Genomic DNA, 13,898 nt, shown 5'->3' with positions numbered 1-13,898 from the left:
GTTTGATGCTCGAGTATTTTCCAAACCACCAACTCCTACCAAAGGAGTAGACTCCGGGGAACCCATGCAAATAGGGGGCCTGAAAGGACCACTAACACAAAAGGAGCGGGAAAGGAGAAAACAGCTGCAATTATGCCTCTATTGCGGAAACTCGGGGCACTTTCTTCGAGACTGTCCGGTGAAACCAGCCAAGAAGGCAGTAGGAGCTGCAGTTACCAGGGTCACAAACTCTGAGCAGGGAAACGACCTCGCCCGACAAGAATAGAGGTCCTCTTGCCGAGCGTTAAAACCAGTTCCGTGACCTCGCATTTCGTGATACCTATGGTCCTCATTAGCCCTGAACATCCGGATCGATTACATGCGATTGAAGCTTACGTCGACAGCGGTGCCATCGGCAATTATGTGGATCATGAAATGGTTTTGAGGATGAATCTGACTCTTTGTCCAAAGGCTGTAAAGGACGTCATTACTACGGTGGATGGTACGGAGATAGCCTCCGGACCAGTAACGCAAACCACCCAAGAAGTGACGCTAGTAAATCAAGATGGACACCATGAGAAGATCGGGTTCGATGTGATCAAGGCCCCTCAGTTCCAGATTATTCTAGGAATTCCTTGGTTAGAGAAGCACAATCCTCAGATCGATTGGCGAGCAAGAACGGTTCAGTTTCCAGAATGTGTCTCTACTTGTCACCCTCGACCTGGTGTTGCACTGGCAGCAATTTCCTCGGAGGCTCCCCAGTTACCTCCTGAATACCTAGAATTCCAAGATGTTTTCCGGAAGGATCAGGCTAACTCTCTACCTCCTCATAGGTCTTATGACTGCCAGATGGACCTGATACCTGGATCTACTCCTCCTTGTAGTAGAATTTATGCCCTCACCGAGCCTGAGAATCTTCACCTCCGACAATACCTGGATCAATACCTAGCGAATGGGTTTATTCGTCCTTCCAAGTCCCCTGCTTCCTCAGCTTTGTTCTTCGTTCCAAAAAAAGAAGGGGACCTTAGAACTTGTATAGATTATCGCGCCCAGAACCAGATCACCGTTAAGAATAGATATCCGTTACCTTTGATCCCTGAACTCCTGGACCAAGTCAGAAAAGCATGCATATATACAAAGCTGGATCTTAGAGGAGCCTACCACTTGGTACGAGTAAAAGAGGGCGATGAATGGAAGACGGCCTTCCGCACCAAGTATGGGCTATTTGAATATCAGGTCATGCCCTTCGGACTTTGCAATGCCCCGGCCGCCTTTCAATATTTTATGAACGATGTCCTCAGAGAGCTCATAGATGTGTGTGTTGTTGTTTACATTGACGACATCCTCGTTTATTCTTCATCGGAAACTGAACATCGGAAACACGTAAAAATGGTCCTCGAGAGATTGCGTCAACACAAACTTTTCGCTAAGTTGGAAAAATGCGTTTTCAACGTGACTGAAGTTGAATTCTTGGGATTCATATTATCACCTAGCGGAGTGCGTATGGATTCAAAGAAGGTCGATGCAATTCTCAAATGGCCATCGCCATCCTCCGTAAAAGGTGTTCAAAGCATGTTAGGCTTCGCTAACTTTTACCGCAGGTTTATCCCCGAATTCTCTCGAATAGTCCAGCCCATCACCGCCTTGTTAAAGAAAAACAAACGTTTTGAATGGTCTACCGAGGCGGAACAAGCTTTCCAGAATTGGAAGACTAGATTTATCTCTGCACCGATCTTAAAACATCCTCGCCCAGAACTCCCCTACATCGTTGAAACTGATGCTTCGAGCCTTGCCATGGGGGCAGTTCTATCACAAAAGAACCCAGTAACCAATCAGTTGCATCCCGTGGCATTTTGGTCCCGCAAATTCTCGCCTCCTGAAATCAATTACACTATTACTGATAAGGAACTTCTAGCTATCAAGTCCGCCTTTAAGGCTTGGCGGCATTATCTTCTCGGGGCCCGACACACCGTTACTGTGATTACAGATCACCGAAACCTGCAATATTTGAAAACCGCAAAAGCTCAATCCTCTAGGCAACTCCGTTGGGCACTATTCTTTGCCGAGTTTGACTTCATAATTACCTATCGACCTGGTACAAAAAACGGTAAAGCTGATGCCCTTTCGCGGATGGGAGTGGAAGAACATTTGATCAATCCTAAACCTGTACCTATCATTCCCGAACAAAGAATTCTAGGTGTAATCGCCACACAATCCATAGAGGAAGTTAAGGATAAAGCCAGGCTACTGGTAACTCCAGCAGACATACAGAATTGGCATCTGCAGGGAAAGGACAACCTATTATATTTCCAAGAACGGTTATACCTGCCCAGCACAGATTTACAGAAAAAGGTAATCTCTTGTTATCACGATTCTTTAATGGAAGGACATCCCGGTATGACCAAGACCTCGGAAAAGATCAAGCGCTACTTCTGGTGGCCGTCTTGGAAAAAAGATATCAGAGACTTTATAATGTCCTGTGGAGTATGCGCCCAAAACAAGAGTCAAAAGGAAAAACCAGCCGGCCTCTTACGCCCTATTGACATCCCGCCTCGCCCTTGGCATACGCTTTCTATGGACTTCATCACCGATCTACCTCCATGCTCCGGATACAATACGATCCTAGTAATCGTGGACTTATTCTCCAAGATGGCGCATTTCATTCCACTCAAAGGCTTACCAACAGCAGCAACTCTGGCCCGAGAATTTCTCGAAAACATCGTCCGACTGCACGGTTTTCCTTCAGTTCTAATTTCGGATCGAGGTAGTCAATTTATTTCTCATTTTTCGCGAAGTTGCTGTCGGTCGGCTCAAATTGATGTGAGACTTTTGACCAGCCACCACCCTCAAACCGACGGACAAACCGAGAGGACCAATCAAACTCTGGAACAGTATTTGCGCTGCATGCTACAACAAACTGAAAAAACTTGGAAAGATATCCTTTGGATAGCCGAATATGCCTACAATAACTCTGTCCACTGGGGAACTGGGAAGACCCCGTTTTTTCTTTTATACGGTAGTCACCCTCGAACCTCGGAGCTGGATCCACTCCAAGATCTTGGAACACCAGCAGTAGACCACCTGCATTCTACAATCACCCAAGCCTTTAAGGAAGCCGTTTCTCACCTTCAAAGGGCTAAAGAACAATACAAGAAAGGAGCAGACCAACATCGGAAGGAAGCCCCCTAATATCAAGTAGGAGATCAAGTCTGGTTATCCACCAAATATCTCCCTCTAAAAGGACCATGCACATTCAACCCAAGATACCTTGGTCCCTATTCCATCGCTACCATAGTAAATCCAGTAGCGGTCAAGTTGGACTTGCCCCCTCACATGAAGATACATCCGGTCTTCCACGTCTCTCTATTAAAACCCGTGCAACCTCAAACCCGACTAACTAAATCTCCAAAACCTAATCTAGTTGATGGAGAACTCGAGTTTGAAGTCAAAAGCATCCTGGATTCCAAGATCTCCAAATCTAAACTATTTTACCTGATTGACTGGAAAGGCTACTGTCGACAAGAAAGATCCTGGGAACCTGCAGAATATGTCCACGCGCCTCGTCTAATCAAAAGATTTCATCGAACATTTCCTAATAAGCCCAAACCCCCGGAGAAGTCCGGTTTGGGAGGGGGCCTTGAGGGGGGGGTGCTGTCATGATCTCTGCTTCCAAAAGATCAGGACTTGCCCGACTCCCTTGGAAGCAGACCCATAACCCCGGTTCCAAGTGCCAGCCAGTCCCAATTGGGACCTTTTGGACCCTGTCCTGGCACCAGTGGCACCAGGCTCATAAAGATGCCCAGTCCCAGCGCTGGAAGCGCCGGGCTCATAATGCTTGGGTGGACTTACCTGCAGCAGACCATGCTGCTTACTTACCTGCCAGTTGAGCCCCTGATCCTCTTCTGTTTGGGACTACTTTTCCTGTTGGGTGGGGCAGGAGCCACTCCCTAGGTTCAGAACACTGGAACTCTTCTGGAAAGCAGGAACTCTTTTCTTACCTAGGCGAGGCTGTGGAAGGAGACACCTAAGCACTACAGGAGGCTATTTAAACCACACCCGATGGATGAATCTTGCTTTGCGTTATTCTGCATTCTCTGCAGCAGAACGCTCATCGTGTCTTCTGCTTCTGATCCTGGGCCTAAGGGAACAAAGGCTTACCAACCTGGAATCCAGTCTTCAGCAGCACCTGTAAAGACAAAGTAAGAACAGGTTAGCACTAAGGTCTTCAGTGGCAGCGCATCTCTTACCTGGTCCATCGGCTGTCACCAACACCTTGCGCTGCATTCCGGCATCTGAAAGACAAAGGCTTACCTACTCTTCGCATGCTCTGGAGGTCTTCGCACTGCATTCCGGCATCTGAAAGACAAAAGCTTACCAGCTCTTCGCACGCTCCGGAGGCCTTCGGCGCTGTATCCCGCATCTGAAAGACAAAAGAAGGTGCGTTTAAAGACATTGGGCAACTTTATTACTCACGTGCCATTACTCCTTCCCACGCCGAATCCAGTGGGTATTCCAGCACCCTTCAGCTTCTCTAAAGCTCCGAACTTGTACCTGCAAGATAAAAGGGACAGTTAGTGCGCATCGTGAAGCAGGCTACAAGCGCTTACTTACGTGCTTCCAGGCGCTTCTATTCCTCACGCGGGTTCCATCCTCAACTCTCATCAGCCCGCCATCCGCCATCGCCGGAACCCTGCAAAACAAGAGATATCATTACAAAAGACTTTTACGACATTTGAAGTGCCCAGAACTTACCGTTCGTGCAGTTAACGACGGACAGCAGTCCTCTGAGGTCAAGAGGCCTGCACCCTTATCCAGTGAAGAAACTGGTTACGGCACCCTTCCCCGAGGCAGATGGAGAGCTCGGCGTTCACTTACTTAAGACATCTTACTCTTCGAGTCAGACATACAGTGCACAGAGGTCCAGCCCAAAGAGCCAACCGTGTGTTACACATCACCTTTGAAGATACGGCATTCACCCAGTCAAGACCGGCGCCTCTGCGGGAATCAGGTGAGCGTTACAATTACAGATGTGGGGACACCTCCCGATTTCACTTAATGGCAATCCTTAAAATGGTCATCTTGCCTAAGCTGCTTTACCTTTTTGTCAACATTCCCTTATGGCCTGGAAGGGCCTTTTTCACTAAACTTTTTAACCATTTCCTGATCACGGGCAGTGTGACCCCCCCCCCACAACCCCCATGGCTGGGTCCACCCTTACCCTTCTGCTCAAACCGATGAAAGACCCAATGGACTGCCAGGCATATTGTCCTATAGCCACCCTAAATGATGATGCATAGATATATTCCAAAGTCCTGGCTAACCGCCTAGCTCCCCTATTACCTAAATTGATTGACTTGGATCAATCTGGTTTTGTTGTTGACCACCAAACCCATGACAAAATATGCAGAGTAATTAATGCAGTAGATTGGTTCAACAAAAAGAAAAACGCCTTTAGCCCTACTTACACTAGACACAATTAAAGCTTTTGATAGCATAATCTGGTCATATCTAGCAGAGTCTTGACCACCTTTGGATCCGGGCCCAATTTTATTAAATGAACCTTTTCAAATTTCAGACCTGTTTCGACAGATCTCGGGCTACGCCATTAATTATTCTAAATTGGCAGCCCTTAATTTATTGATGCCCTAACCGGAAATGCAGCATCTAAAACAAACATACTCCTTTAGATGGGAAACCAAATATATATCGAAAATATATCTCACATGCTCCCACAACACACTCTTTCATCATAATTTTCCAGGTCTCCTCCAGGAACTATTTCGAGACCTGGATCGTTATACCAAAAGAGATTTCAGGGTTTGGCAGGTGTATTGCAGTCAAGTTGAATTTACTTCTGCGACTGCTAAAGTCTTCCAGGCCCTCCCGTGCAAGTCCCATCATGTACTCTTAAGACATTAGAATCTAAAATGTTGAACTTAATCTGGCAAGGAAATCTCTCCCCCACCCCCTATGGGTCACTAGGAAAGTCCTGTTCTGCCCAAAGCGACAGGGAGGGATAGCAATACTCCAATCCACACTTATCTATTAGCAACCTAGGTCTAAGGGATTCTCGATGTTTGCAGACACACAACGCAGCAACAAACGAAAGGATTTTGAACAGGCAAATTTAGGGGTTCCACTGGCCTCACCTCCCATGGTTATCGCCCACTATCCGATCCAAGCGACACGTTCTACTACCCTCCATCCTGGCAAGCATATCCTACTGGGATCTATAGCTATTCACGTAACTGAATTAGTTAAACAGAATATCACAGTATTTCAATGAAATACAGGTTTTATGGACATTTGTTTGAATCAAAATATTCGAATAGCCAAAGTTTCGAAACAAAAGATTCTAAATCAAAAGCTACGACATACTATGTTTAACATGAAAAGTACATTTCGTTCGAAACCAATCCATCGGCAATAGTCATGGATTGGTTTCAACTGAAATGCACTTTTACATGTTAAAAGTAGCATTTCACTGCCTTTTTGTTTGTAACGTTGAAACGTTACATGGAGCTGTCCAGTCCTGTAATTTCAGCACTGGACAGCTCCATGAAACGTTGCAAGGTTTTAGGGTATATTGGGGGGGGTTCCCCCTCATCCCGCCCAACCCCCACGCCACCCTCCTACCCCCCAACCCTAAGCCAAACCCAAGTTTCGAAAGGCAAACTTTCACATTTTTTTTGATCAAATTGCATTCGAAACTTTTGTATTTTGAAAAAAAGATTTGAAAGTTTGCCTTTCAAAACTTTTCTATTCGAAAAAATGACCGGACACCGTAATACCTAGCAAGTTCAAAGAATCAAAGCCAATGATACAGACTATTACAAATCATGTAACTTAAGTGTTCACTATCATAACAATGAATGCCACTGACTCAGTATCCCTATGAAATGGTAAGTTCATCGGGAGTCAGGGGGGCGTGGCTTAAATGTCTCGATTTCACTATAAAAGCGAAACAAAATGACAGCCGTGTTTGTTATTCAATTACACGGCCGCAAGGCGATTTCAGCTCCAGGTAGACGCAGGTGAGAAATGAGAGCAAGATTATCTTTCAGGCTACTGGCTTGAATGGGCGATATAACTCACATTTAACTACAATTGTTAACCTTTGTTGTGAACTACTGACTTCATCAATGAATTTATGTTAGAGACGCAACAAATGGATAAAATGGCCTTTACTTGGCGATTGAGAACGCCACTATAAATAATTATTTTAGCAAGTGTGATATAATGTTCATGACTTATTGAGAATTCATTTTAATATACATTGCACGTCTAAATAACATGCGGTTTATTTGTGAGTTATAACTAGCGTAGATCACTCATGATGGTAATATAGGTTTTCTTTATGAAACACAGGGATGCCACTCATAAAGTAGAACAAAACAAATAGACCATTCAAACTTCAGATCTGAAACTGCTCTAATATTCTCAGTCACATTAAGGGTGATCACTAGGGATAGAGAACGATTTATGTTACTGATCAATTTTGTATCATTAATAACTGATGAATGTGGAAAGCAGAGTGTTTTTGGAGGACTACAACAACATGTTTAACACAAAGACTCAGAACCAAGAATCACAACTTGTCCGTAGTCAATATGTGGTATTTGCAATCATGACATGCCCTCTACAACTATACAATTCCATCGAGTATACGCAAAACTCTCCATATGTCTGATACTATTTGTCAGACAATCCGGATAACTTAATTACCACAGTTTCAGGCACAGGGATTTTCCCATTAATGAATGATTCAACAAGAACATATTTTGCAACTTCCAAGACTTCCTACCTTGTCAATATTTTGGGTAGGTCGTACCCTACTTTTACCTTCATATAATGATCCAATAAGCAACAATCTATATGTCACGAATTTAGTGGATTTTGAAACATAGCCTACAGAAACTAAACCGAAGTGTTCCAATGATTGGGGTTACAGATACCTTTTCTGAAATTCGTGAACTATGATTTACGAAGTGTAAGTAACAATCTCTATGTTGTTAATTCCCTGGATTTTAAAAAACTAGATTATCGCAACGTAGCTGAAGCGGTTTAATGTCTGTGGTGATGGATACTTCTCTGACAACTTGTGATTTTTGATTTAGGAATTCTTGAACATGCATGTTGCATTGTGAGAACATGCCTGTATTAAGATTGAATGACAGGGCACAATACAAAGTCCTTTGTTTGTTATATTTTCTCTTTCTCCCATGAAAATCCATACCCATTTCCAACCCCCTTTTCTCTGTCTCTATCCTTCATAAATTTAGTTTTTTCTTTGCTTATTCACATATAATTTGTGTTCTATAAAGTCAATGTCAGTTTTTGAAAAAGGTCAGGGGCCGAAACACGTGTTAACCGAAGGACACAATAACGATTAAAACAACCTTACCTGGTGCAACTTGTGTGTTGGCAATTTATTTTGCCACTAATGGTAAGGATCTGCAACATGCACCGAATTTGTACTGGCAACAGACAGTCCCAGCCCACACATCCAGGCTCTCACACAAACCACGCCCTAAAAGTAACCAAAAAGCCACTACAGAAAAATATACAAGGAAACAAAGTATCCAGATCTCATTTCACTTTAGGGAGATGTGTGCAAGTGTAACGATACCAGAAATTCACTAAGAGAGACAGTCTCCCAGTACTGATAGTCTTCATGATTGAGGAGTTTCCCTATGAGAATGAGCAAATAGACAATGGAGGTAAAGCAGAAGGTTTTCCTTACCTGTGAAAGCTCAGGTAGGAGTCTAAGCAAAGCAAAAAGAAAGGATGTCCGGAGGATAGCACAGGGGCAATGTGCTGGTCTTGGAAGCAAGACCACGCAGAGCAACGAAGGTTCGAATCCCGGATCTGTGCTTAGAAACCCAACTCGGGTATTAAGCGTGTTATAAAAAAAAACAATTAAATAGATAAATAAATAGGTGTCTTTGGAAAGGGAAAGCATCAAAAAGAAAATATTTTCTTGCACCCATCATGGCAGCAGCCATATTTGTCCTAACTGGCTTTAGATTAAAATAGGTCCCTGTACTAGCCCGCTCGTTCCTGTGGTGGTGGCTAAGGCAGTCCTACTGACAAACCAGTATGGCGGGTCATCTGACCCTTTGCCCAAGCTTCTTTTAGTGATTGGCTGGATTAGCCTTTGGCTAGCCCCTTTTTGAAAGGGTATTTCCACTTTGTTCTGCCCCTGTAGCACTCTTGGTTTTCTGTTCAGCAACGAGGTTGAAGCAGGTATCCTGACCTGCTAAAGGATATTTTTGCAGATATTGCTGTCATTCTTGCCATTTGGGCAAAGCAAGTGGTTTGGGAATATTCCAGTTTAGGTTTTTTGCCATTGGAGGTCCAGCCTGGGCCCCCTAAAGTCTCCCTACATAGTCTGTGTAGAGACATCCGGGCCAGAACAATTTCTTGGCGCTTTTACCACCGCCACTTGCTGTTTATTGCTGGAATCTTCTGTAGGTTGCTGCAAAAGTGCAGACGGTGGTTGAAGTCTAAACTACCAACCGGATCTGCAGTTTGGAACATCTGATAGTGCCACCGGCCAATGTCTCCATCCTGGGACCATTTGGTGCCATACTGCTGCATTCTTTTGTTCCCCTTGCTGCTGCGAACAGTTTCATATTTGCTGAATCTCTCACTGCTAGCTTGAGGGCAGATGTTGTCTGAATAAAATACAGGAATAAAAAATACTGGCAAGCCCAATGGCTACCAAAAATGTACATTGCACTACCAATTTGGTAAAATGGCTTGAAACTATGTCGAAGTAAAAACTAATGTGCAGCTCCCACCAACCTGCTGCCTATAACCCATGTAGGGTGACAAATCAGCCCAGCTCACCATGCAGCGGGTACATTGCAGACATACACCCTGGCGCAGCGAACACCTCTTTTCCAGCTCCCTCTCCTTTAGGCGCTGCGCACAAATACAGTAAATTCCCACAATAAATGTGGCCAAATTGTACACAGAGCTCCTCCACCTTTTCCTTCTCATGCCTTCCTAAACACCTTATCTATCCCTCGCCCTCATCCCAACTACCTCCCTGACTTTGCTCCTCTCCAGCACTACTGAATGTTCTATTATACTCCTGCTTTGCCTCTCTGACAGGCAGAAGTGCTTTGATGCCATAAACTATGGCAGGAGATGCTATACAAATGCAAGATAACATACTGTATCCAAAATCATCTAAGAGTTCAAAGGAAAAGAAAAAAAACCTCAAATATAATGTCTCTGCCTCAAGACCATTGCAGTTATTCTCAGATACTTATGCTAAGACAAGAAGAATGCGTCAAGAGGGAGAACTTGTGTTTGAAAAAAAAGAAAGGCTGGAAATCCCTCAGAATCAAACATCAATTACCTGCTTATTGTAAACATTGACAGCAATCCTTTTCCGCAGCACCAGCTCCATAGCAGCAGGGTGACTCAGCTGCACTGTGGCCTTTACAATCAGATAGACCCTTTCATACTGTGGTGTGACCCTGTTCAAGTGCACGGAATCATGAATCGCAGAGTCCCAAGAAGCAATGGCGCAGACCTATGCAGAAGAGAAACAACATCACATTAAGGCAAACCTGTGAAAATGAACACATACTGGATGCAGATTAACCAACAAGCCATCCTTAGACATCTGGTGCCGGCAAGAGAGAGAAACTGCATTTTCAGCTACAGGATATTCGCCTGTTCTGTGTGAAATGGTTTCAGTACCAACCCTGTGAATGAAAAAGCCTTGTGTTTCACTTTAGGATTACTCTGATCCAGATTGAGGAACAATCCCTTTGAATGTTATGCAAAAAGGACATTTGTCTTATTGTGACACACATCGTGTAGCCTTTTGAACATTTTGTGATGCCATGCACCAGCCTGATGACTTTTCACAGGTTTCATGGAAATGCTTGACCTGGGTGAAAATGTATCTCTGACTCTGCAAATGAAACATGACAAACATCAGTTTCCACATCTCTTCCTGTCATTGTCATTCTCTTGTTCTCAGTCTTTCATGTTGTGCATCTGGTCTGGTTTCTACCTTTACAGTCGCATTGTTCCATAAGGAATTCACCATTGTGATTCCTCACCATCGCTGCTGCCCCCGCGCACAATGGTCTCAATCGCCAGTCTAGTCTTGGAGGCAGCCTACTGTGGGCTGCCTTCTTCTCTCAGCCCCCTAAAATGCCACGCTCATGACCACCCCTACCTTTAAAAGGGCAAAGGAAACATCAGATCAGCCTGACGCAGTTCCCAGTAACTTTGAGAAAGGACTCTAAAATTCCATCAGCTGCCCCAAGAAACATCCAACCTTTCTTTATGTGTACCCAAATACATGGACCCATGTGTCCTCGAAAGGTTTCATTCCTGTGAAATGCTCAATTAGCTTTTTGTCATTATTCCCCGACGTCAGCGTGTCACAAGTTCTCTGTGTGGTGTTGTCCCCTTTAAGGATGTGGGTCATGACCAAGTCATGACGTGGCTCCCCAATAAAAGGAACCCCAGTCGGCACGTGCGGGAGTAAGACGGCAGACTCCCTGCATGGCAACTGGTGTCCATGTCCTTTATTGAAGCAAACTCAACTGCAGCAGCCATATCAAGAATACTCAGTAGAAGGCAACAGGAAGGATGACAGCGCTGCACCCACTCCTGAAGACCAAGTCCATGCCCTTCTGGACAAAGATCAATGTCTACAAGGAGATCATCAGACCTACCCTGACGTATGCATCCACATCATGGATGACCTTCCGGTGTCGCTCATGGCAATGAGCGACAGCGGAAGAGTCTTCAGATAGTCCAGAACAAGGCCCTCTGGCTATTGTCTGCAGCTCCAATCTTCCAAAAGGATAGCAGACCTTGACAGAGACCTGACATCGAGATGTTGTACGAACATCTAGCGAAGCTGAGTAAGAACTTCTACCAGGGACTGGATAAGAACCCGAACCCTCTGATCAGAAGACTCACTGCCACCACTGCAAATCCCTTCGACCGCTACCTGCGGCCCATCACTGCAAATATCCCTGTGAAAAGCAGCCCTACTGTGAAAAGTCCACACAGACCAAGAAGAATCCTAACCCACGACTATATACTCAACCCAACAAGATGGAGTAATAAGGCTCAAGCATAGGAATCAAAAAATCACTGCTGATGGATAAAATCAATCAGCAAGAAGAAGACAGGCGAGACGTGCCGGTGTAAGACAGCAGACTCCCTGCGTGGCAACTGGTGTCCACGTCCTTTATTGTGCATCTGCTGGTTATCACGGCCTGTATGTATTCCTGCCCATGTGTCCACGGAGCCACTGATTGAGGTATGCGTGATCCTAGAATAGACCCCCTGTGATCACAGACATGAGGGTCGGAGCAGGGTGCCAATGCATCCGGTGTGGCCGCGTGACCGTGGCAGTCTCTATACCTGCTGGGTGTCCCCAGCAACTATGTGGCTGGCCCGTGTGCCCACAAGCCAGCCACCCACAATACTGTGATCCTGGGCAGGAAAAAATGCAAAGCAGTGACGCAAGCTCAAAGTAATTCTTTACCCTATTTTTGAAAACCCAGTCCCCTTGACATTTTGCTGACTTTTTGGAATTGTGGCTTCTTTCTACCAAGAGTGAAACCTTTACTAAACCCACCTTAAAGCTTCAAATGTATATCGGAGTGCTTCCCCAAGTAGCCGATTTAGCTATCAGGGCAGGGTTTATTTACAAGAGCCCAATTTCCATTTTCACACCCATGGTGAATCCCCTTACCTCGAGTGTGTTAGTGGCACAGCCTGGTGACAGATTTACACTTTATATTTGATAGCACTGCTATCAAAGATAAAGTACAATCATAGCACAGTGCTGTAGACTTGTATTGGATTGGTAGGCAATTGCTCTCTGAACAGATAAAAAGCGAGCGATTTCTAACAGGTTAAGCCAAGTTATGTTACTCTTGATACACTTATTTGAATTTACAACAGGGATACTCATATTATGTTTATTAAGTCCAGTTATGTAGCCATTTTTTTGGGTGGCTTTTCTTTGTGTGTTTCATCTTGAGGCACTGCCATTTTGGCAGATTTTTCTCTGGCTTTGCGTAAATGGCCTCAGTTCTGACTTGATGTTGGTCTCTCCGAGATCTCAATCCACATCTCTGAGTGTGCCCATGTTAAGATGGATTCTTGAATCTAGCCTGGTGGACAGATTTTACAAGGCCACATTAGTTTTAGTGAACAGGGGCACTCTGATTAGCCAAACCCAATCAAGGTAAGCATGGAGAGTGGTCAAGGCTTAGTCTCAGGAGAGTGAGTGGAGTCGGGGGTCCACAACGAGTCCACACAGTGAAGCACACAATAATTCAATTTAGACAGGTAAGTACAACAATACATTCTAGGTTCAAACACAAACACTAGGAAATGAAACAAGCAGTGGATAATATAACACAACACTCAATTATCAAGCATGCATACAGGCACCTTTAGAATGTTAGAAATGCCTTCAATAACTTAGACAACAAAATTAAGGTAAGTAGTGATGCAGTAGAATGAAACCAGTTCACAAGAATAATGCCCTAACTTTATACATCCAATACCTATGATGTATGGGGCCCTTGTGCCCAAAAGTCACAACGCTTCTTCTTAGGAGAGGGGACAGATGTAGGAAGAGTTCTTGTGGTGGTGGAAATGTTGCAGTAGATATTCAACAAAGTTACAGGTAGGTAAAATTAGATTCCTATCTTTCAGATATAAGCTTTTAGATCAGATGATCAAAAAGCAATGGAATGGAATATCCAACTTTTATTCTAAAGTTTATTCCAAGAATGGGGGGATGTTAATGCTTTGCAATTACTTACCCCCTCCAATCACCCCCCCCCCCCGACTGCAATTTTCTCAGATGACTAGGTGGGTCGACTGGGGTCGCTGGAGGTAGGTTTTCCTGCCATTGG

The 13,898-nt window shown here is 44.6% G+C and overlaps 1 protein-coding gene across 5 annotated transcripts in view; it reads right to left on the bottom strand.

Annotated features, from left to right (window-relative positions):
* KIF13A (kinesin family member 13A) overlaps window positions 1–13,898 on the bottom strand; it is a 2,203,773-nt gene that overhangs the window by 515,075 nt on the left and 1,674,800 nt on the right. For all 5 annotated transcript variants that reach the window (XM_069613597.1, XM_069613593.1, XM_069613596.1 and 2 more), the window contains one exon: window positions 10,349–10,525. In XM_069613597.1, the coding sequence (XP_069469698.1) occupies window positions 10,349–10,525 (177 nt within the window). The remainder of the gene's footprint in view (window positions 1–10,348; window positions 10,526–13,898) is intronic.

The sequence above is a fragment of the Ambystoma mexicanum genome, chromosome 5p (genome assembly GCF_040938575.1).
Source record: "Ambystoma mexicanum isolate Mex_15411 chromosome 5p, UKY_AmexF1_1, whole genome shotgun sequence".
NCBI classification, from domain to species: domain Eukaryota; kingdom Metazoa; phylum Chordata; class Amphibia; order Caudata; family Ambystomatidae; genus Ambystoma; species Ambystoma mexicanum.
Note: the sequence above shows the minus strand (reverse complement) of the source record. Positions and strands in the feature narration are given on the sequence as shown.